General features: G+C 42.3%; 1 protein-coding gene and 1 long non-coding RNA gene across 3 annotated transcripts in view; one reads left to right on the top strand and one right to left on the bottom strand.

Annotated features, from left to right (window-relative positions):
- LOC142151817 (uncharacterized) overlaps window positions 1-17071 on the bottom strand; it is a 37431-nt gene extending 20360 nt beyond the window's left edge. Inside the window, exon 1 of the long non-coding RNA XR_012691251.1 lies at window positions 16856-17071. This is a non-coding gene — a long non-coding RNA (uncharacterized LOC142151817). The remainder of the gene's footprint in view (window positions 1-16855) is intronic.
- GTPBP3 (GTP binding protein 3, mitochondrial) overlaps window positions 17056-27440 on the top strand; it is a 112471-nt gene continuing 102086 nt past the window's right edge. Inside the window, exons 1-2 of one of the 2 annotated variants that reach the window (XM_075207822.1) lie at window positions 17056-17151; window positions 17406-17499. In XM_075207822.1, coding sequence (XP_075063923.1) covers window positions 17462-17499 — 38 coding nt within the window. In that variant the 5' untranslated portion in view covers window positions 17056-17151; window positions 17406-17461. Of the gene's footprint in view, window positions 17152-17405; window positions 17500-27440 lie in introns of those variants that run through there. The other variant, XM_075207831.1, reaches the window with a different exon arrangement.

Here is a 27440-nt window from a genome sequence, read left to right as displayed (position 1 = left end):
AAATTCTCATCCACCGAAAAAAACTACGGCATTGGAGACAGAGAACTACTTGCTATCAGATTGGCCTTGGAGGCCTGGAGACATCATTTGGAGGGAGCCAGATTTCCTGTTACTACTTTTACGGATCACAAGAATCTGCTTTATCTACAAACTGCATCCTGCCTCAATCCCCGTCAGGCCAGATGGTCGTTATTTTTTTCACGATTCAATATGATCATTACCTTCAGACCAGGGTCCAAGAACAAGAAGGCTGATGCCCTCTCTCGTTCCTTTGATTCTATGGATACCGAAGAAGAGAGTGTTAGGTCTATTCTAGATCCAGAATGTATTTTGGCTACTACTCCTACTCGGGTGATCATTCCTCACGGGAAGACCTTGGTTCCTCCACATCTCCAAACTAAACTCCTTAAATGGGCTCATGCCTCCCGTTTTTCTGGTCATGCCGGTATAAAGAAGACCTTGGAATTTATCTCCCGTAGTTATTGGTGGCCGGCTATCCGTTCGGACGTTCGACAGTTTGTGACGGCGTGTTCCACTTGCGCTCAGAATAAAGTTCCTCGTCAGGCTCCATACGGTCTGCTGCAGCCTCTGCCAATTCCGGATCGACCTTGGAGTCATCTCTCCATGGATTTTATCACAGATTTACCCTCCTCCAGAGGGTTCTCAGTAGTGTGGGTGGTCACCGATCGCCTTTCCCGAGCCGCTCATTTTGTGGCATTAAAAGGTCTCCCTTCTGCTCCTGTTCTGGCTCAACTCTTCATTAAAGAAATTTTCCGCCTACACGGCTGTCCAGATATTATCGTTTCTGATCGAGGAACTCAGTTTGTGGCAAGATTTTGGAGGGCCTTTTCTCGTCTTTGTGGAATTAAGTTAAATTTCTCTTCTGCATATCATCCGCAAAGTAATGGTCTCACGGAAAGGACGAATCAAGAATTGGAGAAATTCCTCAGATGTTTCATTTCAGCTAAACATGATGATTGGGTTGATTTATTACCTTGGGCAGAATTCGCCCACAATAATAATTCACACGACTCTACCTCCATTTCTCCCTTTTTTGCTCTTCAGGGATTTCATCCTAAAGTTCCACCCTTCAAAGAGTTAACCGCTTCTGGGGTTCCTGCAGTGGATTCCCTTCTATCGGACTTCTCGTCTAGGTGGGATCTTATCAAACGCAAATTACTTCACACCTCTGCCATCAGTAAAAAAGCATTTGACAAAAGAAGAAGACCGTCTCCACTACTCACTCCTGGTGACAAAGTGTGGTTGTCTACAAGGAATCTTCGCCTGTTGGTTCCTTCTAGGAAATTCGCTCCCCGATTTATCGGTCCCTTCAAGATCATTGAGGTCATTAATCCGGTGGCCTTTAGATTAAAATTACCCCCTACCTTGAGGATTCCCAATGTCTTCCACATTTCCCTTCTCAAACCACTTGTTGTTAACAAATTCTTCTCTTCAAGAAGACCTCCTGCTGCTATTTCTGCACCAGATCAGGAATTTGAGGTGAAGGAGATTCTAGATTCTCGGATTTCCAGAGGTTCCTTGCAGTTCCTGGTTGACTGGAAAGGTTACGGTCCTGAAGAGCGTTCTTGGATTCCTGCACGAGACCTTCATGCTCCGAGTTTGTTGAAGAAATTCCATACCAAGTTCCCTCTAAAGCCTTATAGGTTGTCCGGAGGCCACCCCTGAAGGAGGGGGTACTGTTAGGAACTTACCTTGTCCCCGTTCCGCTGCGCTGTCAGCGGGAGCTGACAGCGGTGTCCATGTCTTCAGCGCTGCTTCCGTTAGCGCTGCCGCACTTCCTGCTTCTCTCTGCTGCTGATCATGTGACTCCTGGGCGGGGAATTCAAACTCCTATATCTTCCCTGCTCTGACACGCTGCCTGTGTCAGAGCAATGTGTTTCCTGTTCCTGGCTACAGTTCCTGTGTCCTGACTCCTGTGATCCTGCTCCCTGTTAACCCCTCTATTCCTCCTACTCCTGTGTACCTACCTGGCTGTGTGACCGACTATTCTCTGGATCCTGCCACGCACCCATTGCCTCCGTGGATCTACCGGTTACTGTTCCAGACCTACTACGCCTGGAATTCACGGCTAATCTGGGGGCCGCGACCTGCGGTTCTTCGGCAGCTAAGCCCACACTACCTTGCGGTGGTTCTTGGTGAAGACCGGAAGGCCGTTAGACTCCGCGCCCTAGGTAAGCCTGTGCTAATACTGACTAAGGCATCAAGATCGTAACATCTTTGTCCTGAAATATTACTTTTAACATTACTTAAAACAACATACAAGTTACTAGTTACAGTTTTTACATTTTTGGTATTGGCTGTACTTCCCGCCCCGACCGAATTTGTCGGGGGTGTGTTTGCGCTCAGTTCGCCATGCTTTGCAATGCACACTTCCGGAATGCTTGTTTCCGGTACGCTTACTTCCGCTGAGCGCGCGCTTCCTTGCCACGTGTACCCTTCTTGTTGCCACAATTTTAAACAGTCATCATGTTGAATTCTCGTTTTTGTTGATTTAATCAACCGCACTTTATATCTAACATTATTTAACACCTCTGAGTCAAGAGTACCTATGTTTGGGAAAGGATTCACACACTCCCGGGTCATCTTGACCCATTTGTCGCAATATGCCGTAGCATACGCACCGTATTTATTATACATAACATATTTTGCCGAACCAACCGGCCATTCATTAGGCAGCACAGCATGAACTATCTCTAGCGTTTGCTTCGTATCCATTGTGAAAACAACCTATTTCTCAACGCTACACAAAAATACTTTTTTATCTGTTCTCCTTTCAAACAGAACTTACTAGAGATTTTTATATTCATGGACGTTTTCAACAGGCACGTCCCCTTAAAGATATCAATGCCCTTCCTAGTTTGAGTACTTTACCACTGCCAGCACCCGATATCAATCAAGAATATCAGTGGTTGCAGCGTATTTCCTCCCACATCTCCCAAGTCGCAATCACGGCTGCACTAAATCAACCATGCAGTCCGATCGCACGACTTACGGACACTATCAGTAAGCTTTGCGATTAATATTTGGGAATGCCGCGAAAACCTGTTGTTATTTTCGCTTCGAGTATACCATGCATACTCTGTGGTGTCTCTTTATCACCTGCTCTTATTAGAACAGAACACCACTCACACAAAGGTTTCTTTATATCCTGCTCAGCCCTAGAACAGAACCTTTGTTGTCAGGTTACCTTTTTTTAACATGCCCCGTCAGACACACCTGAACTAAAGCGCTATGAATTTTAAATAGTACCACACTGCCCTCCCAATACTCAATCACGGCCTTGCCATGCGGTCGATTTGTACAGCTCAATGATTCATTATGCGGACCACAGATAACACCGCAATGCTCTGTCCCTTCCAGCAAACAATACCCTTTATCAGTGAATGTCGTGATTAGTATTGGGTGCACGTGCAAAAACCTATAGTTGCCTATAGTTACCAGTATATTTTTGCCTTTATGTATTTATTTACATACACACACACACACACACACACACACACACACACACACAACCTTTGTTTTCTGTACAGAAAATAACTTTCCCAAACAATGGCACTATCTTTTCAGAGACTTTACCAAGTGCTTACAGTATGCATATAATAACTATCAAAACGATTGTTCAACAACGTGGCAAATCTACCGGAAGTTTGCGTACGCACAGCGGGAAATACACATACGCTCAGCAATGCAATACACTTTAAAACATAAAACGACAATAAAAAGAAACATTTTTCTTAGATTCTAATTAGCGTTCCTTCAGTCTATGCAACAACGGACATTCGGTTTCGCAACACACAGTGAACCACAGGTATTAGACGTATTACGTTCTTTCCTGCTTTATGCGACGCGTCCGTCAATCCACCCTTTGTTGAGGAACCGAATATCGTAAGCGTTGCATACCTGCCGGTAACATAACTCCTAACTCACGAGCCCCCAAATTATTAAAGTAATTCTATAGTTTTAAAATAAGCATTGCCCAATCAATTGTATGTGTTTCCAAAGCACAAAGTTATTTATTTTTAGCAGATGTAAATAGTCAACAATTCAATACATTATTATATTCTAATAAAGTACAGTACAGCACAGCCAATACCAAAAGTTACATACATACATACGGCTGCAATCGCTGCGCTTTCATGGGTCCCAATGGAACAGTGTATCTGTTAGATAACTGTGGTCAGAGTAGACTGAGAGCCAAAGGAAGCGCAACTGTATTATATACAGTACAGTGTTACACTTGAACAATAGAGATGACGTAGATTGTTTCTATAGGTCCAGACGTTGGGTGGGTCCAGGCCAGACAGGTAATAGGTTGATTCAATCTAAGGAATCCAAAGGTGGGGGTCTTCTCTCCAGGGGGTCTGCTCCTTTCATAGCCAGTATCATACAAAGGTTTACTCTCTAATATCAATAACCAAAGTATGCAATGTGCGATCTCTTCGCTGACTGCACCGGACAGCTGCTGATGATTAGGGCTTCAATATGATATCAGGCATGACACCTTTCCTATAACCTAAACCTTTAATAACACTACAATGTACATATAATCACTAATATATATATATATATATATATATATATATATATATATATGACTAATAATAAACAGAATACTATCTGCTCCTGAATTACAGTGTAACAGAACCAATATGAAATTATATAAATAACTAACTGTTGTAATGCGAGTGTGTGCGTGCGTATTTTACCGTGCGATCGTATCACGTGGCGTACGCTTCGCAATACGCACGGCAAACCAATATTAAACCAATATACTTTCGTTCATCCAATTATACGACTTCAACACTAATTTAAGGTCTTCATATGGTTAGTGATGAATGGCAACGTTGCTGCAGCTCTGTAATTTATCTAAATATCACTGACATTTACTAAAGACAGACAAGAATATCTCGAAGGAGCAATTAACCACACTTCTTCAAGTTGTGGAATAATCTGCTTAGAAACATGCACACTTGTATTTGGGCGATACAGGATTTTGATTGTATTATTATAATTATAAGGCGCCACAGACTCCATAGCGTCAGCTACAGAAGCAAGTAACAAATAGATGTGGTAATACATGTCAGTAGCACAGATTAGTGGGAGTAATGCTATGGGTACCCAGAGTGCAGCAAGAGACGTGACAGGACGTACGAGGGACAGTAGACAAACATGGGACAATAGGTAGAGAGGACCCTGCCTGCGAGGGCTTACATTCTAAAAGGGAGGGATGATGAGAGACAGGAGCAACTAGGAGAAAAATTTAGATGGCAGACAAAGAGAAGGTAATTGGTAGAATGGTTAGGAGGTGGTAGGCAAGCTTGAAAAGGTGAAGTTTGAGTGAGCCTTTGAAGGTCTGAAGGTTGGGGGAGAGTCAAGTGAGGCGGGTAGGGAGTTCCAAATAATAGGTAATGAGAGGTGAATTGAGGCGGTCAGAGACAGAGCAAAGTGGCCGGGTAGGTATGTACTTCGAGACAAGGTCAGAGATGTAAGAGGGGAAAAGTGTTGGTAAGGCCTTTGTAAGTGAGGGTAAGGAGCTTGAACTGAATTCTGAAATGGATAGGGAGGGAGCCAATGAAAAGGATTAACGCAAAGGAGAAGCAAAAGAGGTGCAGTGGGAGAGAAAAATGATCCTAGCCACAGCATTCTGTATGGATTGAAGGTCAGATGTGCGAGAGCGAGGAAGGCAAGTGAGAAGGAGGTTGCAATATTCAAGACGAGAAATGATGAGTGAATGGACCAGGATTTTATTTGCTTCCTGAGAGAATGGATGGATTTTCGTAATGTTACGAAGGCAGAAGTGGCAGGATTTGGTGAGGGACTGGATGAGGGGGTAAAGCTGAGGGCAGCGCCAAAGGCGACTCAAAGGCAGCGGGCTTGGGTGACAGGAGAAAGAGTGATGTTGTCAACCAAGAGTGAGATATTCGGAGGTATATCAACATTGGCAGGAGGAAAAATGACGAGCTTGGATTTGGAGATGTTGAGTTTCAGGAAGCGCTGTGACATGCAGCAGAGACAGCTAAATACCTTGGTTAGGAGAGCAGGAGAGAGGACAATGTAGGAAAGAGATTTGCATGTCAGCAGCATAGAAGTGGCATTGGAGGCCAAATGAGTTCACCAGAAGAGGTGGTGTAGAGAGAGAAGAGGAGAGGGCCAAGGACAGAGCCTTGTAGGACTCCCAATAGAAAGGGGAAGAGGGGCGCCGAGAGGTAGAAGGCAAACCTGAAGAGAGCTGTTTTGCGAAGACCTAGGGAGTAAAGGGTGGTGAGGATAAGAGAATGATCGACAGTATCAAAAGAATCAGAGTTCAAGGAGTATGAGAAGGAAGAAATGACTAGTGGACTTAGCTGAGAGTAAGTCATTTGCTACTTCAGTGAGGAAAGTTTCAGTAGAGTGAAGAGGAGAGAAGCCAGACTGGAGAGTGTCAAAAAGAGTGGAAAGACAGAAAGTGGGTCAGACGATTGAAGACAAGTCATTCGAGATTTTTAGAAGCAAAAATATGGGGTGATAGAGGAGGAGTCAACAGAAATATTCTTGAGAATAGGAGATGAGAGTATGCTTTGTCGAAGTCAGCAAATTGGATAAAGTCATTTCAATTAAAGTCGAGCAAACTTGGTTGTCTTTGTCTGAAAAGATGCGTACGGTACGCTACGGCGTACAAGGACACGCTACGGCGTGAAAGGGCGTACGCATCCACTACACGTGGCAGCAACAGTAATTGGTCTTTTACCATAGATTCGCACAAACACGCATACTTATAAAATAGTACACATTAATGGTAGTTGCAACACAGTCAGTTATGTCGAAATATAGTAGTATTTATATGTTATATTAGAGTTACATGCATATTAGTGAAATACACGGAATAGGTTGAAGGAATCATATCATGAGTGGTATCATAATAAACCTCTTTACATATCCTACTGTTTGGTTTACTCTGCGAGGGAATCGCAGAGTGCATACACAAGTTATGAATGATAGGGAATTATGAACTACTTAAGACTAAGGAATCTTGGTGGGAAGAGACGAGCATACCCCCCCTGGAGAGGTGACCCCCTCCTTTGGATTCCTTAGGATGAACTAGCCAATGATTGACAACCCCTTGGACCTTCCTGAGACCTGGACTAATAGATGCAAGCTATACCATCTTCATTGTATTACTGTGTGTATATAAGCAGCAGCTTCACATCTAGTGTTCAGACATCTTGTCCCCAGACTTCAGGATTGAATGACTGCACACTGGATCCAGAGCGCCTGCGATAAGTAACGGCTGTATTTATTATCACTTCGCTTGAGCATATTATTCTACTATTTGCGAATAAATCTTTGTGCGTTGGAAACACAATAACAGCTTGAAGGCCGAGGGGAAGTGTCACGGGCACTAGGAGTTCAGCCCAGGATTAACCAGTTGATAATGCTTACCAGAGGGGCGGGGTTTACACAGCGGTCCTCTGGCAGTAGGGTGAATAGTAGGAACGTATATAACAGCAGATGGAGAGAGAATGCCAATGGAATAGATGAGTCAGTGACTTGCAGCTATACTGGTAGGAGAGTAGAGTGGACGTGAACAGGTGAAGGAAGGTAACAGTGGTCTGCGGTTAGCAAGTTGTACCACTGCTGTGAAGGGAAGACTTGTCAAGGTGTAGGTAGGTAGCGGGAGAGTCAGTGGTCTGCGTATAGCAAGTTGTACCACTGCTGTGATGAGGTGAGGACTGGTCCAGATGCGGATAAGTGGAGTGATAAGAGTCTATAACTGTATAAATACAATTGGAGAGCAGAGGAGCTAGTCCCAAACAGATATGCAGCGTCACAGCTAATAGTCTATAGCGGGTATGTATACCGCTGCTAAGTAGAGAGGCTTGTCCAAAGCAGGATATGCAGGATAACAACTGATAGTCAATAACAAGTATGCATATCGCTGCTGAGTAGAGAAGCTTGTCCAACGAGGATATGCAGGCACAGCAGGAGAGCTGAGAGACTGTAGCGGGTATGGGAACCGCAGGTGAGCAGAGCAGGTAATCCAGCAGACAGCTGAAGACACGAGCAGGACACAGGAGACACCTTCAGTGACTCACAGGGAATGAGACTCAAGATCAGGCACGATACCATGGCCACAGGTGCCTTAAATAGGGAGGTGATTGATCCACCAATTCGGTTAAAAGCAAGGTCATAAGAGTTCATGGATGCTGGGCATGCGCAGTCCATCAAGATGGCAGACGGCCGCGGCTCAGGACAGGCGCCGGCAGGAAGGATAGAGAACCACGCACCAGCGCAGAGGCACACACGGTACGGTGAGTGACAGTACCCCCCCTTTGAAAGGTGGGCACAGAACACTTGGAGCCGGGTTTGCCCGTAAACTTGGGAGTAATTTTTTTTAGAAGAGCTGGAGCGTTGAGATCATGTGCGCGGATCCAAGAACGCTCCTCTGGACCAAAGCCCTTCGCTTCCTAGTGCATTGGAAGAACTCCTCGCAAAATTTTGGCATCCAGAATATGAGTAATTTCAAACTCCTCCTCTTGATGAACTTGTACTGGCCGAGGTGCAGAAGGAGGAACAGAGAAACGGTTGATGATAAGAGGCTTGAGTAATGACACATGGAAGGCGTTGGAGATATGAAGGTTTTTAGGTAATAGTAGTTTGAAGCATACCGGATTTATCACCTGAGCGATTTTATATGGACCAATGAAATGGGGAGCGAACTTCATGGATGGAACCTTCAGGCGAATATTTTTGGTAGAAAGCCATACACGGTCTCCAATCTTTAGTGGTGGAATAGCACGCCTCTTTTTATCAGCAAAACACTTGTATCTGGCAGATGTCTTCTTCAGGGAGGATTTAACCTGAGACCAGATAGTTTTGAAACTCTGACAAACTCTCCACTGCAGGAACTTGGGTTGGAGGGAGGATAGGAAATTCTGGGAGAGACGGATGGTGACCGTAAACCACAAAGAATGGAGTTTTTGAAGAGGACTCGTGATACATATTGTTATGGGCGAATTCAGCCCATGGAAGCAAATCTACCCAATTGTCTTGGTTGGCTGAGGAGAACATCCTTATGAAAGTCTCAAGATATTGGTTGACTCTATCGGTCTGTTCATTTGATTGAAGATGGTAGGAGGATGATGGTGACAATCGGATACCCAAGGTCTTGCAAAGGGCTCGCCAGAATCTGGAGACGAACTGCACTCCTCTATCCGAAACAATCTCAGATGGACATCCATGAATCCGAAAGATCTCCTTGATAAAATGGTCAGCCAGAGTAGATGAGGAAGGTAATCCGGTCAAAGGAACAAAATGTGCCATTTTCGAAAATCTATCCACCACTACCCAGATGGTATTGCAACTTTTGCTAGGAGGAAGATCGGTGACAAAGTCCATACTAATATGGGTCCATGGTTTGGAAGGAATGGGTAGTGGTTGAAGTAATCCCGCCGGTGTTCTGCGGGGGGTTTTTAAACTGGGAACAAACCTCACATGCGGCCACAAATTCTTTGACATCTTTCCTCATAGAGGGCCACCAGTAGCTCTGAGAAAGGATTTCTAATGTCTTATGTTCTCCCGAATGTCCAGAAAAACGGGAAGAATGATACCACGATATTTTTTTACGTAGAGATGGAGGCACGAGGGTTCTCCCAAATGGTAGCACCTTGGTGGAAGAAGTGGCCAGAGTCACACATTTGGGATCCAATATGGGATGATTAGGACTATCCTCAGTGTCAGAGGACGCCACAAACGCCCGAGATAAGGCGTCTGCTTTTCTATTCTTGGAAGCTGGTTTGAAGGTTATTATAAGTTCAAAACGAGAAAAGAAAAAAGTGACCATCTTGCTTGACGAGGATTCAAACACTGAGCTGACTGCAGATATAACAGGTTTTTGTGGTCAGTAAAAATAGTTACAGGATGACGAGCCCCCTCCAGCAGATATCTCCACTTCTCTAATGCTGCTTTTATGGCCAACAACTCCTTGTCCCCGATGGTATAGTTTCTCTCCGCAGGTAGACCTCGAGAGTAGAAGGCACAAGGATGGAATTTTTGTTGCTCCGATCTTTGAGATAGAATGGCCCCTAGACCAACATTAGAGGCGTCTACTTCCAGAAAGAAAGGGTCACATCAGGCTGTCGAAGAACAGGAGCGGTAGAGAACGCCTTCTTGAGGAAGTGAAAGGCATGAAGGGCCTCGGAGGACCATTGTTTAGTATTAGTGCCCTTACGGGTCAGAGCCACTATTGGAGAAGCAATGGAGAAAAAACCTTTGAATGAAGCGTCTGTAGTAGTTTGCAAACCCTAAAAAGCGTTGGATTGCTCTGAGGATAGTTGGCTGGGGCCAACGTAGTACAGCGTTCACCTTCTCCGGATCCATCTTTAGACCTATTCCGGACACAATATATCCCAAGAATTGAATCTGGGATAACTCAAAGGAACATTTCTCTAACTTGCAGAATAAGGAGTTTCTCCGGAGTCTGGAAAGGACCTGTGCCACATGTTTATGAGTGGGCAGATCCTGAGAGAAAATTAATATGTCATCCAGGTAGACGACGACACAAACATACAAGTAGTCCCGGAAGATCTCATTCACGAATCCCTGGAAGACAGCTGGGGCGTTACACAACCCGAAGGGCATAACTAGATATTCATAGTGTCCATCCTTGGTGTTAAAAGCTGTCTTCCATTCGTCTCCGGACTTGATGCGGATTAAGTTATAAGCGCCTCGGAGATCAAGTTTGGTGAATATCTGGGCTCCCTTAATGCGGTCAAAGAGCTCGGTAATTAGCGGAATAGGGTACAGATTTTTAATGGTAATGGCATTAAGTCCACGATAATCTATACAGGGTCGTAATGACCCATCTTTCTTCTTAACAAAAAAGAACCCCGCTCCAGCGGGAGAAGTGGAAGGTCAAATAAAACCACAATGGAGATTCTCCTTGATATATCCAGATGTTGCTTGGGTCTCTGGTAGCGAGAGAGGATACACACGACCCCTAGGAGGGTTCTTGCCAGGTTGTAAATCAATCGGACAATCCCACGCCCGATGGGGCGGAATGCATTCAGACTGGATTTTATCGAACACATCCGCGAAGGAAGCATACTGTGGAGGAAGACCTAGCAGACAGGGTGTAATAGAGACTTGATTTATTTTGAGTGGAGCAACTTGAGACAGACATCAATGACGACAATCCGGACCCCAGAAAGTGACTTGAGGAGTGTTCCAGTCAATCTGAGGAGAATAAAGTTGAAGCCATGGAAGGCCAAGTACAATGGGACTGGTGGTAACAGGAAGGACCAGCAAAGAAATTTTCTCCTGGTGTAAGGCTCCGATTTGAAGGGACAATGGAGTCGTACATTGAGTGATAAGTCCATTAATTATGCGAGAACCATTGATATCGGTGACAGCGATAGTGGCTTTTAAAGGAATCACTGGTAGGGACCATTGATTCACTAGAGATAAAGTTTCCAGCAGCTCCAGAGTCTAGAAGCGCTTGAGACATAAATGACTTGGTAGCAAAGGAAACGGTAACATCAAAAGCACAGATTTTAGAATCCATAGAACATGGAGAGGACTCCAGGGACCCTAAATTCCACAGGAAACCTGGTCCTAGGTGTTCGGTGACCACCTTTAAAGGGGGGGGGGGGGTGGGTACTGTCACACTCCACTCGAGCCTCAATACACTGACTCTCACTTTAAACCTTTTCATGGTGCAGGCTGTCAGCCACGGTTTGCACCTGTGATTACTTCACCTGTGTTTTTAGCCAGTTCAGCCATTGGTCAGTTCCCCTTTATAAGGCTCCTCCCGTCACCTATTCATTGCTGGTTCTTCAAGTTTACACCTGGTCTGCTTCAGCTTCCCCTTCCTTCTCTGCATGCATTGCTGACTACTGCTGATTCGTTACGCTTCCGAGGTAAGATGTGGCTCATAGTTTGCTTCATATTTGAATTCCGCTGATCACTATGTATTCTGTCTGCACTGCTGAACTCCGCTGACTGTTTCTACACTCCTGTATAACAGCCTTGGTCCATCATCTGCAGTATATTCTGTACTCCATTGAACTTTGCATGTATGTTCCACTTTTAGTGGTAATTGCTATAATCACCATCTGCTATTAGAACTGTATCTCTCTGTATGCTGCCTAAACCTCTAGGGGAGTCTAGCCAATACCAGTAGAAAACAGCAGGATCCCACTCATTTCTTTGTGTGCAAATCTGACAGTTTGTTTGGCAAGAGAGCAGAATAATAGGAGGAAAGGACGAAATGGGAGCAAGTAAGGGTTCGGGCGAGGACGTAAAGATGATGGGGTCAATGGGACGCAGAGTGCAAGCGACTTTGGGTGGAAGAGGTGGGGCAAGACGTAAAGGAAAGGAGATCGTGATCAGAGGCAGGAGGACAAAATCGGAGAAGTTGGAGATGTCACAGATATGGGAGAACACTAGGTCCAGGGAGTGACAGTCATGGTGGGTGGCGGAAGATGTCCATTGGGAGAGGCCAAGTGAGAGTGCGTAATTTAGTGGCAGCAGTAGTAATAGGAGAGTCAGTAAGTATGTTAAAATCCACAATGATAATAGTGGAAAGATCAGAAGAGAGGAAATGGAAAAGCAGGTGGCAAAGTTATCAAGAAATGCAGAGGATGGGTCAGGGGGAGGATAGATGACAGCAACTCGAAGGTGGAGAAGAGGCGGATGGAGTGAACTTCAAAGGAGGTTTCAGCGGGAATAACGGTGAAGGTGTATCCAGGAGACAGTAGAACACCTACAGCACCTCATCAGGACAGAGTGTGGAAGGAGAGCCCTCTGTGGGAGAGTGCAGGAGGGGAAGCAGTATCAAAGGGGGAGATTCACATTTTTTGTGAGGGTCAGGAGACCAAAGAAATGGGAGAAGGTCATGAATCGAAGTGACTGTGTTGCAGGCAGATCTTGCATTCAAGAGTGCACAGGACAGGGTAAGGTAAGAGGAATGATGGGAATAAGGTTGGCAGGATTGGATCTTCGGGGGGGGGGGGGGGGACACTAATGATGTAGGGAGCCATGAGGGGAGTGGGTGAAAATGTTGAATGGAGAGTAGTAACTATGAGGTACAGGAGGAGATGTAGTAATTGAGACTTTGCAGAGTCATGAAATAGGAGGAAAAAAAATTGCGTACAAAAGACAGACGAGAGTATGGCAGAAGTAAAGGACTAACAAGCTACAAGTGAGGTGAGAAAGATGTGAGAACAGAACAGGTGAGTAAAGTGAGAGACCGTACAAGTAGTAAGAGAGTGAAGGGGAAAAGGTGTAAAATGATTAGCAAGGGAATGGGAAGCAGTTAAGACAGTAGAGATAAAGGATGGGCGAGTAAGAAACCGTTAGACAAGACAGTGGCATAGGGTAGGAGAGGAATTATATAACATTAGCCACAGTGGAAGGTGCATGGAGGTGGCTGTGCACGAACAGTGTACAAGGGGAACTAATTAAAGATTCTAGGTAAGTGGAGCAACAAGTGTGTTTTGAACTTGGGAATACAAGCAAGAGCACAAAAGTGAACCAACAAGGCATAATAAAACAGCAGCTACAAGATTGAAGCTTGAGAAACAAATCAGCAGGGTGCGTGCAGGCAGTGCACAATGCAGGTGGTGGAGGATTTCAGATCTCCCAGATGACTGTTGAATGTTTTCCTCATGGAGCTGTGTTTCCAGGTCGAATATTCTCCTCTTGTGTATCTCTTACTATGCGATCTAAATTTTTAGTACACTTGTAAAAAAATCCACACTTGCCAACACATTGTATTCTTTGTAATGATTGAGAAATGTTTAAGTAAAAGGGCTAAAAAGATATGAATACAATTGTTAAGCAAAAGTGATACATAATAGAGCATGACCTGATTCTTTTGTCATGAATATTACTATTCATAATATGGCTAAATAAAATCCCCTTAGAAGAAAATGAAATATAACATCACCTCTACAATATTGTGTAGGAAAGCTTCTATACTGCAGAGGCGGTGACCGTTTCCATTGCGCCTTTAAGTGCAGGAATATTAGCGTTGCGTTGAAAGTAACGTCATTCCCTGCTGCATGCATGTTAAAGCATCGGAATTATTAGAAGTCCATTTTTTTTAAACAGTCGATATAGACACTATGTCGGAGATCCCACGCTTCGCAATGAAAATGTCGGAGTAAATCATGTCAGGCTGTCCGTCATTGTGTTTTTGTACCCAACCCGTGGCCTATACATTCAAGTCTTATGTCCACTTAAAACATCTGGTATAAATTGGAACATCCTGTAACATAAGACCCCCTATTCAGACAAAGACACAAAGAATGTACAAAGACTGTATTTTGTGTATAGTGTTTAATGCTTCTATCTGTATACATATCATACATTAATAATATTTATCCAACGTATATAGTTGTACCAAAACTTAATCCATAACAGGGGATAAGAACAAGAAGTAGTATTTGAACAAATACCCCAACTAGGTGACTTATCACATTATTATTTTTAATCCATTTGGTTACTAGGGAGTTCAAGGTTTGGAAAAATATTTTTAATTAAAATAAAGGTTAATATTTTATTCAGATATTAGTGTGACCTTAAGAGCATCTCCTTATCAGAATGGTTGGTCTTTTTGAAGAGAATGTATATGTTATTCTGGGAGAGCACCCTGTAAACTATGATAGGGTAGGTCCATTTTAGTTTCTGTGCACATAAAAGGTTTTTTATTTTCTATATAAAAAAAAAGGAAGTTTTCATCTCACTAAACAGGTTTTCCCTCCCAACATGCAGACTATAATGCCGCATTTATGAAGCAACCGTAATTTAACAGTTGATTCATTTTGTTTTTAGCTAACCTTGGGAAAACCATCTCACTCTTTATTTTAGACAGTTTAATACATGCCGTTTTATATGCAGTCAAACCTTTCCATACATCTAGAAAGCAGAGCACATCAGCAATAACCATTTCTCTGCATACCTTTTGTTTTGTTTCCCTCAATGCAAAAGTGACAGTAACAGTATTATAATGCCTCCCAACATTTTAACTGTGTTCCTTGGAATAGTGGGTGCCAAAAAAAGCAGGGCACAGTAATCCCACACTGGAGAGTGCACTGAGCTACTAAAGTACTAGATTGCCCCCCAAACACTCTCACCTAAAATCATTCCCCTGCATTGACACAAGCAGGAATCTATGGCATCCACTATCCTCCATTTTGCTGCGCAGTTGTCTCTACAGCAACATGAACTGTTATTGGAAGAGAGTGATGGAAGTGACAGAATTAGGCACTTTATTAATGTCCTTTGTTAAGAACTATAGATGCATGTTCGCAGGATCAACTCTATAGGTGCTCTGGAGAATTTCTAGAGATTAAAAAGACCAGCTAGACTAAAACTATGAATAACCATCACCGATAGAGATAGAGAGATATATATATATGTGATGGTTACCTTACCATAATGCAAAAGTGATAACTAAGTGGCTCAGGGATCAAAACATTGAAATTTTGGGTCCATGGCCAGGAAACTCCCCAGACCTTAATCCCATTGAGAACTTGTGGTCAATCCTCAAGATGCAGGTGTACAAACAAAAACCCACAAATTCTGACAAACTCCAGGTTTGAATTAACAGAAAATACTAGGGAAGCAGAAAAAAGTTATGAGTTAGAGGCAAGTGGATGCTACTGTAGATTTGCCCAGGGTTCCTAGGTCTTGGAAAATTATTTTGCAGACCTATTTATTACAGCAGTCATATTCCATACACTAGACATACTAGATCAGATGAATGACTGGGCAATGGAAGGGGGAAGCTCAAACCTTCCAGTTCACTGCAAGGTGGCAGCAGCGAGTGGAGTAAAAAACGTGTGCGTGCGTCAATTAGCAGAGCCGTATTCAACATTTTTATGAATCAAAACGTTGTTCTTTGGTTCTGGAGAAGGCTTTCACTTCATACTTACCTACTTTCTTCAGCTCCCTTCCGGGAGCCAGCCAGTGGAGGGGGGCGTGAAGGGGCGGGGTGGCCGAAATCGCGTCATTTCGGCCCCGCCCCCTGTGACGTCATGACGCAAATTGCGTCATTTGACAGCGGGGGCGGGGCCAAACGCCGCGATTCACCGGGAATCGCGGCGTTTGGGATCTAATTCTGCCCACTTCACTAGGAAGTGGGGCACTTCCTAGTGAAGTGGGCAGAATTCGGGAGATTGCCACACTCGCCCGGGAGTCCGGGAGACTCTCACAAAATGCGGGAGTCTCCCGGACATTCCGGGAGAGTTGGCAAGTATGTTTCACTTTCATGCTCCATATATACTATTTTCAGGTACTAGATCAATATCATCGAAGCCAAAGAGCCCTTCATGTATGTAACCTTTAATTTTAATGTCAAAAGGTGATTACTTGTGCTGCTTTAAGATAGGATCCTATTTGCTTTTCCAACTTGCACAATGTCTACCACAAACAGCTGCACCAGACCAAGGTACCAGTAGGGGGAGCGTTGGAAAACTATTTTTTGGCGCCAACGTGGTTCAACCTCGTAACGAGAAAATTCCCAGCTAAGCCGATTATTGACGAAAGGAATATAATAACTCTGACTATAGCAACATATTACGAAATATTGTTCGTAACATGCCCTCACTGCTTTTTTTTCCCCCTCAAGTTTCGTCAGAATTTGTGTCGTGTTCCAAACAGACGTGATCACGGTGCCTACAGTACTCGCATGGCTGATCAACACAATTCCCACCACGTTCATAGAACCGCTGATGTGAGACGTGCATGCGCCGGATACACTGATCCTGACGTGTGCACGATTGTTAGACAAGTTATCACGAGCCCGATCTAACAAGATAGAAATTACAACCCGGGTTATTGAATTAATACTCACTGTCGTTAACGAGTGACATGGTGAAAGCAGCACCAGCTCAAAATCACTGCCAAAACCGTTGGCTAGATGCGGCGACAGTGATCAGATCTAGAATAGTACGTCAAATAACAGTTAAAGGAAGAAGTCAATCCTGCTAACCAATTATAGGACACAGCTATCGAAAATGGGGCGGATTCTTGAGTCATTCCACCTATCAACGCTTGGTTGGCTGCTGTGGTTGGCATTTGTGACTAGGACAGGTTCCCTGACGTTGTGAGACATGCGGGAACTGGAGGCTTACAACAATTACATTAAACGTAAGCTACTAACGAATGTTGAATCTTCCAACGGTTGACATGAAAATTAGCAATGTGTATTTGAATAATACATGCTGGGGGCTCTATGAAATTGGGAGACGCAATTCAAACTTATTGAGCATTAAATAAATAAGAAAAAATGAGTGTTCACATAAGCGTCATTTTCAGGATATTCAGTATTAACATAAAAAGTCATTAGTTTTATAGGCGTTTCCTACAATGCTTGATTAATTATTTCTGTTGCTTTGTTTCAGATTAATAGTAATGATCAGTAACGGGTTCATGAATTAGGTGCCCACTGTATGCAGACATGTGGCTTTTAAGAAGTCTGAAGTTATTCTCTTCAAGGTCAGTGTGTTTATTTTACATGCTTAAGAGGAAAAGAAAGTAAGCTATATTCAGGCTTGAGGTACCCATTTCTTTGTAATAATACCAATCATCCCAGGTTAGCTCAGAAGGCTGGTTACAGCTAATCAAAGGTGCATATTCTTAACATGTTCTCTTTTTAGTCACTATCATGTACCTCTTCAGCTGAGGCCACACCATTCAGGAACCACTACCATTACCAACTTGTTGGTTGATTTATGTGCATAGTAAAAACATTGAGCATTCAATAAACTAGTGTCTGTGGCAAGGTTTCTAACTCCTGGCATTGTGTATGTTTCTAAATCACGCAGTATAACACACAAGTTGTAGAGTTACACATCCCCTTTTTTTGTTCAACTGCTCTCACCTTCGAAGATGGAAGGTGCTTTGTTCTTCCGCAAACCATAATACTTATCATTTAGGTATTGATTATTCAGCAACCCACAAAGAAAAGCGGGTATGTTTTAAACAGGCTCTTAATCTTGTGTCATCAACATAAAGTGCTGGCATTTTATAATTAGACCTGTAAGGGGTTCCAGGTCTCTAAGGGAGCTAAAGCCTTTCCTTATAGTGGTTTAAATATGACCTTGTGGAAGAGAGGTACGTTTAGGATGAAGAGCTTTTTGGAGGATTCAATGAAGTTGAAATGTACTTGTCATTTATTGTGAAATACTTAGAGGTTTATACTTGCAGAGTATTTTAAACTTCAGGTTAGGGAATTGCTGCTTTCTTTAATTGAAAGTTCAAACTTGGCAGTTGCCTGGAGCACCTATTAAAGAACTTAGTGTTGCCATGGGTGTTGAGGCAGAGAAAAAAAGGTTGATTGGGGGCCTATTGTTCGATGAACGCCCGTGGTTCAAAGTAGTATTCTGTAGCTGGGTTGTCAAATAACAGTCTAAGAATAGAGCAAATGTGTGAGTGTACACACCTCTGTTGTTCATAAACAAAATGGTCCTTGAGAACACTTACCCGTATATACGCTTGTATAAGCTGACTTTTTCAGCACATTTTTTCTGCTGAAAAAGCCCCCCTCGGCTTATACACGAGTGACCTTACCTGTTCTTGGGTCCCTCAACTCTTAACTTCCTCATTTGGAACACAAACTTGCATTCCAAATGCCGAACTTCCTGTAAGTGGAAAGCACATGCATTCCACTGAGGAAGTAAGTAAAAGGCTGAACTGATGCTCCACCATTTTCTGTTTGTACTTCCTTGCCTACTGCTAAAGGTATCCGTCTGCATAGGAAGGGGAATAGACCTATTCAGCCACTGCACTTAAGCTCTGTTTACGCTTAAGCACTAGAAGTGTGTCTGGCTGCTTTGCACTAACAGCTATCAGACTTCATTGAAAACCGAGGCACAGTGTAAAATATGCTCTAAGGAAAGAACCTACTCTTCTTTTGAGTGTGTAAGTGTGAATTAACAGGAGTGTTTGCAATAGGGAGGAATCTTGTTCTTGTGGCTGCTTTGTTTTTCCTCCAGTTTATTCCCCATGTTCAAATGCCCTTTCAGCAATTGTATATGAACAATGAGATCTTAAATGTAGCGATTGCTCCCTGTTGACAGCTTTTCTCTCTTTCTCAACTTAGGCTTATACTCAAGTCAATAAGTTTTCCCAGTTTTTTGTGGTAAAATTAGGTGCCTCGGTTATATTCGGGTCAACTTTTACTCGAGTATATACAGTACCTTTCTTTTACTAAATAACAGGTTTTGTGCAGGGTATGTACAATCTGATCCAGAGCTGATATTTTCAGATGCTCTGCATGTGGTCCTTCATTCTGTAAGGGGAACACACAATCATTATTAAAATGTTGTTTTTATATTATTCTAAATGTTTTTTTAATTCCTCCCTTTTCAGTTTTTTCCCGACAATGTTTTGCCAGCCGGGTGGTATTAAGAAGTAGGCAGGTGGGGGGGGGGGGGCAGTTGTAATACTTTGCAATAATAGTGAAACTTTTTGGAGATTATTGCCCACAACTGCCAGGACTTGTCAGACTGGTGGTCAGTGGTCTAACATACACTGCCAGCTGTAGTGCTCACTTAGTGCCTGTTCTAATAGGAGAAACAATGGTTTATTCTATTATAATAAGACTCTGTTGGACTCCAAGAGCCTGGTGACAAGTAAAAGCAGCCAGGTGGAGCACCCGGGAAATAGGTGCTTGAGAGAACTGCTTTTTATGTACAGTTGTTCTTTTGTACTTCTGTTTTGTAAGAACTTTTACTGGCCAGCTTTTGTAATGATCTTAGACTGCTGGTGTATCCGTGCATGCCTAGAAATGAAAGTAGACTGCTGATTAGATGGCCAGGGCACTCTTCCAGTTAGGTGTTATTTCTAGCTTTGTGTCAGATCCCATCCTGCACAGAAACATTGGATTGAATGCCAACTACTTGTAGGAAAACGTCCACAATGCAGGCAAGAAAGGATTGCCTGGTCCTTACCTGATTTTTTTTTTTTTTTTTTTTTGTAAGAATTAGCTATCTGTCCTAAAGTTCAGACAGTTTGTAACTTTATACAATTTTTAACAAATTAAGTTTAACACATGCAGTAATAACTGTGTAGCACTGGAGTACCCTTTATGGTTTCAGTGATGCTACTATAGTGAATTACCATGTTTGACATCAGATGCCTTTTTGCTGGCAAGCTGTGGACTGTTCCTACAGCTTCAAACTAAATACGATATTTATAGAGCAGGTCACATAGACCATATATTGTAAGGAAGGCCAGGCAGACGCTCCCCCCTTCCCGTAGACCGGCCATGTGTCTTTACATTAGCAGAAAGCTCTGATCAATACTGCTTCTTCATACAAGCCAGACCCTGCTCTCTGTAGCCTAAAATCCGGGATGCAAGTGGAAAAATTGTGCATAATACAGTGCAGTTAGCAGCTGTACGTAATTTTCTGGAAAAGTCTCAGGCTTAAAAGATTTGTCCCTGGAAATATCCATATTTTCAGTACTTACCAACTGCACAATGAAATTCTCTTTCTGCATGTTAAATATAATTTATATCTATAATATAAATGTCTAGTGGCGTGTGTTAGTCTGTGTGTGTGTGTGTGTGTGTGTGTAAAAAATAAAACCAAGCTGCAGCGCCACCTGCTGGGCAGAGTTATACACTGACCTACTAAAATCTTAGTGTGTGTGGGAAAAAAAATTCAGAAAGGGCTGAGATTTGGTATACTAAGATGTTTTTAATTTGTTAATTTAATTTGTTAATTGTTAAAAGTGTTTATAAAGATTTAAAAAAGAAATATATATATTTCTTGAAGGAGAAGTGACAGTTGGGAGTGGTTGGTGGTTGCCGGGGGTGACAGTGGGGAGTGGTTGGTGGTTGAGGCCTGGGCTATGGCCCAAATGCATGACAAGAACCTTTTTAACACCTTAAGTAGCTTGATTTGACTAGAATGCATGAGTATCATGCACGGGTTAACTTGTGTGTGTATATATATATATATATATATATATATATATATATATAATATCTTATTCTGTATGCTTTATTGTTTAATATTTACTAAAGACATGGTGGGGATTGTAGTACAATGAGATATGCTTAAATTCACAGACTCCGCAGCACTGTTCCTTTAAGTTTTTTGAAAATGGCGGTATTTGTATTAAGTATACATAATGTCGCCCCCCCCAGAGACTACACTAATTACCTGTGGTGAGATTATGTGAGTCATGTAACACCCAGATTGTCTCTGAAACACCTCACCTATTGGTAGAAATGTAATTACATGTTCTACCATATACCTGGACATCTTTGTCTCCAAGGGGGATATTTACTTAACTGCAGTTTGAAAAAGTATCATTTATTTAGTACATTCTACAAAATGACAGCTAGATTTTGATTGGTTGCTATAAGCAACATCTCCCCTTTTTCAAACCCGCAGTTTAGTAAATATACCCCCCATGGTATTACATGTTAACAAATGCAATACCAAAACATATGGGGAGGGTTTTGAAGTCAGTAAGAGTTTAAAAAACAATCAAAAGTGTAAATAAATAAACAGACAGCGTGCAGACTCTGGTACTAAACAGAGGGCTCACATTTAAACTACTTTGTTATCTTTCCAAACACCAAACGTGCATAACGTTTCATTGGCTAAATGAAGTGGGGTCGAGTGGATGCAAGTCCTCTTTACTCAAAGTCCTATCAGTCCCACTGTGGCAGGGAGAGAAACTGCCACATCTGAGGAAAGGGTTAACCACCTGGGAGTCATGAGGAAGTCCCACCCATCCCTCCTGAGGAAGGAGTTTGGGCCCTTTCAACAGCTCAAATTTAGTTTACTTTTGGCTGGTGTCTGGGAATGGTGGAAGTCTCACACTTCTCCACTAAAGGACTCCATATATGCAGAACATTCTGTATTGCTGTTCACCCTGTATTGTTGTGTTATGCTGTGGCATAAAGCTACTATTTGTGACTTGTTAACCCACTGCACATCCCAAGAAAACAATACAAAATGTTCCAGCTTCCTGGCAAGCAGATTTGTTCCAGACCTATGGCAACAAAACGGTTAACTCCCCCCACAATCTCCCCAATCTGTTCAAAAGGCAGGTAAAATATTTTTAATATAAATGACCATTCGGTTCTAAGCTTTAGAAAAACAATAACATAATTTCTGTAAAGTTCCAATTTAATCACGGAAATATTGGTAGAGGGAAGGCAGGGTCAAATGGTAATGAGAAACTTTGTTTGAGTTCATTCCAACAAGGTATTTATGTGAGTGAAGCTAATGTGTCATTATTAAACACCCCCACCCCCCAAAAAAAAACATTTAAAAAAAAAATACAATTTTGTCCATTAGAGTTGATACATGAACAATTTATGATTATTCTTTTACATTTTTGGAAAAGCCACTAGAAATTGTTTGAATGTAAATTATGTCCATCAGCAGTGGGAAATATAGGTTTCTGGCACTTTAATGTACTGTGGTAGAATAAAGGAAAATGATGCTTCAGTATAAGGTTAAGGAAATGTCTGTGCCCCTTATGCCTTGAAAGAGATAAGCATTTGAATGTGTAAATTCTCCCAGGTAGATTAAAGCTTTTTGTGCTAACGCTGCTAGGAATGTGAATGAATTAACCAATATTGCTGCAGACAGACTTAGGGTTATATTTACTATACTGCGGGTTTAAAAAAGTGAAGATGTTGCTTATAGCAACCAATCAGAATCTAGCTATCATTTATTTAGTACATTCTACAAAATGATAGCTAGAGTCTGATTGGTTGCTATAGGCAACATATCCACTTTTTCAAACCCGCAGTTTAGTAAATATACCCCCCTTAATGTCTAATGTTTTACCATGATTATTAGGCAAGTGAGGCATCATAATGGTTAACATAATCTGCAAAAGCTAAAGAACTGCTGAAGTATGTCAAAGTCTAATCAGCTTCCTTGAAAAATATAAGGTCTTATTACATTGCATATGTTACCCTGAGCAAGAAAGTTGATAGGCTGTACAGAAATCATGTGTTATATATCACTGGAAATTTTCTGAGTCTCTTACAAAGTATATGCAAATTTGTTTAAAATAAAGGCTTGTATACTCATGTTTAATATAAAGCAGTCATATAGACTTCTGAATACAAATCCGGTTAAAACTGAGTTTAAGAAATGTAATGTAATTGACGTTTTATGTTTCAAAACCTTTGTTCAAGTAGTTTAATGAATACCATTTTTCATTTTCAAATTTACTAGTTTTTTTTTTTAAACATTAGATTAATACTAATGGGGGTTTCTTACACAAATTGCAATTGTATTTACCCTTGCCTAGCATGGGTTAGGGTATGAAATCAGATGACGAAGTAGGCACAATCACCATATTTTATCATTTTGAATAAGTAGCTGTAGTTTTGCAAGGGTTAAATCCAGTTGGGCCACGAAATTGATAGTGGGAATTAACACAGGGCGGTCAGTTACACACAAACCACTTGTCTTGTGTCTGGCCCAGCAAGGATTTAGGCATGAAATCAGGTGGCAAAGTGGACACATATACCATTTTGAAAAAACATCCTTGGTCCAGTCTGATCGTAGCCCAGCAGATGTATGTATTTTCCACTTGTGGTTTATTCGACATCAGTTGTCACAATCTCTCATGCCTCCTTAATTGCAGTTTTCAAATGAAAAAAATAATTCTTGCTTCATAGCAAATCTGTTGCTCGTTCAACTTTTGGACCTCCAGAGCGAGGTTCTAGTCTGGTAATCGAGAACCAACCTTCATTTGTCACCATAATTCCATGGTTGGGGCCTGTGTGGTTTTCCTAGTAGGGACTAGGTGCCCCTGGTGGTGTAGGAGGCGGCATGGATTTTGAGCAGGGCAGGCAAAAAAAAAGGAAATATGGAAGGTGGGGTACAGAGGGTGAAGTAAAAGTATACAAACAAGTTTGTAGATTAATAGGTGCCTTACTCCAGTACAATGCCCTCTATACCCCTTGGTAAGCAGTGTCTCCCAAATGTATACAGAGAAATGGGGCGATTGAATGATGGGACATATATCTGGGGTTACACCAATTATGTATGAGTAATCTTGGGAAGAATTCAGATTTTTGTTTGTGATTTTATTCATAGAAGTAAAAATATCTAATGCTATCAAATCTATACCATCAAAAGAATGGCTGATGTCTTTTGAAAATCAAAATGATATATGGATTTTATATATAAATTCTTCCAGGTCTTGCCAACAGCTGCCGCTGCATCCAATCAGTGCTCACAACATAGCTGTTATAGAGCCTCTGACATATTGATTATAAAACTAACTAATTTTTCTAATTAAAAGGGGAGATCATTACCTTATAATTTAAGTCCAGAATCAAATTCTTCTAAATCGTGAATACTGATGCACAAAGCTGTTGTCACATGTCGGGCATTTGGTCTCCATATCCGATGCCGGCACACTAACCTGGTCCCCGCTGACCACCACGCTCCATCGTGGCCAGCCACCATCTTCATTCGGGTCTTCGCATGCGCAGACCCTATCTGTTTATTTCCTCTGTCCCCTCTCTCATAGGCTGGTGGAAAGTGGCTCCAAGTTTAAAAGGCACTTCCTGCAATAGCTCTGTGACTCTTCTTTTGGTCACCTATCCCCAGGTGCTGGACGTGGCTTCCTACACCTCCTGTGTCAATCAACATTTCCGTGCTCTCTGCAGAGTATTACTCCTCCAAACTGATTCTGCATTTCTGTGCTATCTGCTATCCGCAGACTATTACACCTCTGTGTATTCTCCTCCTACCAGTGGTAAACATGCCGTCCGCAGACTATTATACCTCCAATCTGAATTCATATTCCTGTGATATCTGCCGTCAGCAGACTGTTGTGTCTACGTGTTTTCTCCACCATACCAGTGGTAAACCTGCCACCCGCAGACTGTCACATCTCCTCGTATCCTCCACCATTCTAGTGGTAAATCTGCCGCCCGTAGGCTATTACACTTCCCCTATTAATCAACCTCCCTGTAAATGTACTGTCTGCAGACAATTACAGGATAATTCCCTGAAAGGTTTCCGCTGTTACTTTTAGTGAGGGCCACAACCTTCCGGAACAGACGTAGCTAAGACTAAACCACCTTGCGGAAGTCCCAGGTGAATGCCTTCTGCCCGTTGCTGGGTGTAGTGCCAAATTAGGGAGACCTAGGATTCAATTTAGTTTTGATGCATTAGAGTGTAATTCTGTCATGAGCTTACACTTTAATGATAAACTTCCCCTACCTGTGGTTTTCATGTCTGCATTTATTTTATCTATCTTGTATGTCCCTGTTTAATGTATTCTCTCTCCTCTCCATTGTCTGGAACTGCAGAGCACTGTGGCATGTTACAAATCTAAGATAATAGTCAGAACTAGATGTTGATCGCAACCAGATACCAGGGCCAAGGACAACAGATATTTTTACATAGTCCAATGCTACTAATCTTTCCAAGGCACATGATTTTTTTATCCGAGTTACAGTTACTACGCATGGCATATTGTCTGTTTGCAATTCAAAAGCAATGTAAAAAAAATTCAAAAGCTCAAAAAAAATAACAAATGATACAGAATGAATTTGTAACTTGTACGTTATAGCAAGGAAATAATTTTGGTCAATATGCCCAGGATGAGTGTTTTGATGTAAACAAGAATTCTACAGCTGGCTGGCACTTCGTTTGACAAAGTCTATTGTTGCTTCAACAATATTAGACTGGTGTCTACAAGCACAGGTAGATGGGACAAGGTATCCTTTCTAGAAAGGGATTTCTGTCAAAATCTGCAGGTAAGTTAAAATGTGACCAGTTTCTAAGCACCTCTCTTCAGAGGTTTATTATGGGAGACCTTTTAAGGACGTATCAATCAAACAACAGCAAGGAGTCGTCATGTATCGCCGTTGTATAAAGAACTAAACAAACGTAAAAGTAAACATATAAAGGAAAACATTACATACATACACTTAAGTACTGAAATGGTTTTATTTAAATATGAAGTAAAATAATTACTGCACTGCCCCTTATACTCTCACTGTATTTATCAAGCAGCAGATCATAGTGTTGTGATCTGTTCAAGCCTTTATAGTTCCACCCGTATTGAAGTCCGTACTCATGTGTTAGTCAGCCATTAATCTGTGTCTACTCACTCTTATAACCTGGTAAGTTCTCACTTAAAATCAATATTTTTTTTTATGAAACAGGATAGTAAAGTTCAATTCATTATTATCTACTTCTATAGCTATACCCACAGCTCTTAAGACTGCAAAGTGAGTCTGATTTAGGGCGAAAAGCTCAAATGTTGTTATATATGTATTGTAAGGTTCTGAACTGCACAAGTATGATCCAAAATAGAGAAGTACTGCTGTCTCAAATAGTGGTTAGAAAATGCCAGCTTTCTCTAATTAAAGATAAATACATGATGGTCACATTTATTTGCATACAAACTGTGGTGCCCCTAGCTGCCACTTCTCGCTCTCTTCGCCTGCCTGTGTCTCGGTCGTCTCCTTGACGGTAATTTCCTTGACCTCAAGTTGGCCCAGACTCTTGGTATTCCCTTGATTAAGTTGGACTCCGGTATCACCATCTGTGGATTGGTCAGTAACCCTCTATTTGGAGGCAGGATTCACGCCAAGATTCCACCCGTTCAGTTATCTGTCAGTATCCTTCATTCTGAGGTTCTCTCATTCTATTTGATCTTCTGTCCTTGCGCTCCTTTGATTCTGGGGCATCCTTGGCTGCACTGCCATAATCCCCATATCGATTGGAAGAAAGGAGAGATCATTTGCTGGAGTCCTGAGTGTTCATTCACCTGCTTGACTTTACCACTTTGAGTCCTTCGGTCTGGTCTGGAATCTCTTCCTGCTCCTTACCAAGAATTTCATGATGTATTTTCAAAGAAAAAGTTGGACTCTATTGCCCTGCATCGGAATAGCGATTGTGCATTCGATCTTATTCAGAGGTTAAAGTTGCCTAAAGGACGCTTATATGCTTTGTCCATTTCTGAGACCTAGGCAATGGAGCAATACGTGGAGGAGAATCTTCGAAAAGGCTTCATTTGACCTTTCAAGTCTCTGGTAGGAGCCGGGTGTTTCTTTGTAGCCAAGAAAGATGGCAGCCTGTGGCCTTGCATTGACTATCGTGGTTTGTAAAATATCACCATCTAAAATACATCTCCATTCTCTTCGATCAACTGAAATTGGCCACTATCTTCTCTAAGATTGACCTTCGGGGCGCCTGATCATCTGTATTTTTGATTGTTTGCTTTTTGCCCTGGACTCCCTTTGAGTGCTGCCAGCCCTGACATTTTGCCTGTACCTCACCGCGTTACCTGCTTCGGACCCTAGATCACGGCCTGTTCCTGATCACTATTCGCTTGTCATTCCCGCTATCCCGCGCTGCACTACATTCATAAGCTTGTGCTACGCTGAGTGTAAGACCAGGGGGCATCTGAGTACTTGTGAGCGCAAC

The sequence above is a fragment of the Mixophyes fleayi genome, chromosome 1, assembly GCF_038048845.1.
Source record: "Mixophyes fleayi isolate aMixFle1 chromosome 1, aMixFle1.hap1, whole genome shotgun sequence".
Classification (NCBI taxonomy): domain Eukaryota; kingdom Metazoa; phylum Chordata; class Amphibia; order Anura; family Limnodynastidae; genus Mixophyes; species Mixophyes fleayi.
The sequence above is the reverse complement of the archived record's forward strand: the minus strand, read 5'-3'. Positions and strand labels throughout refer to the sequence as shown.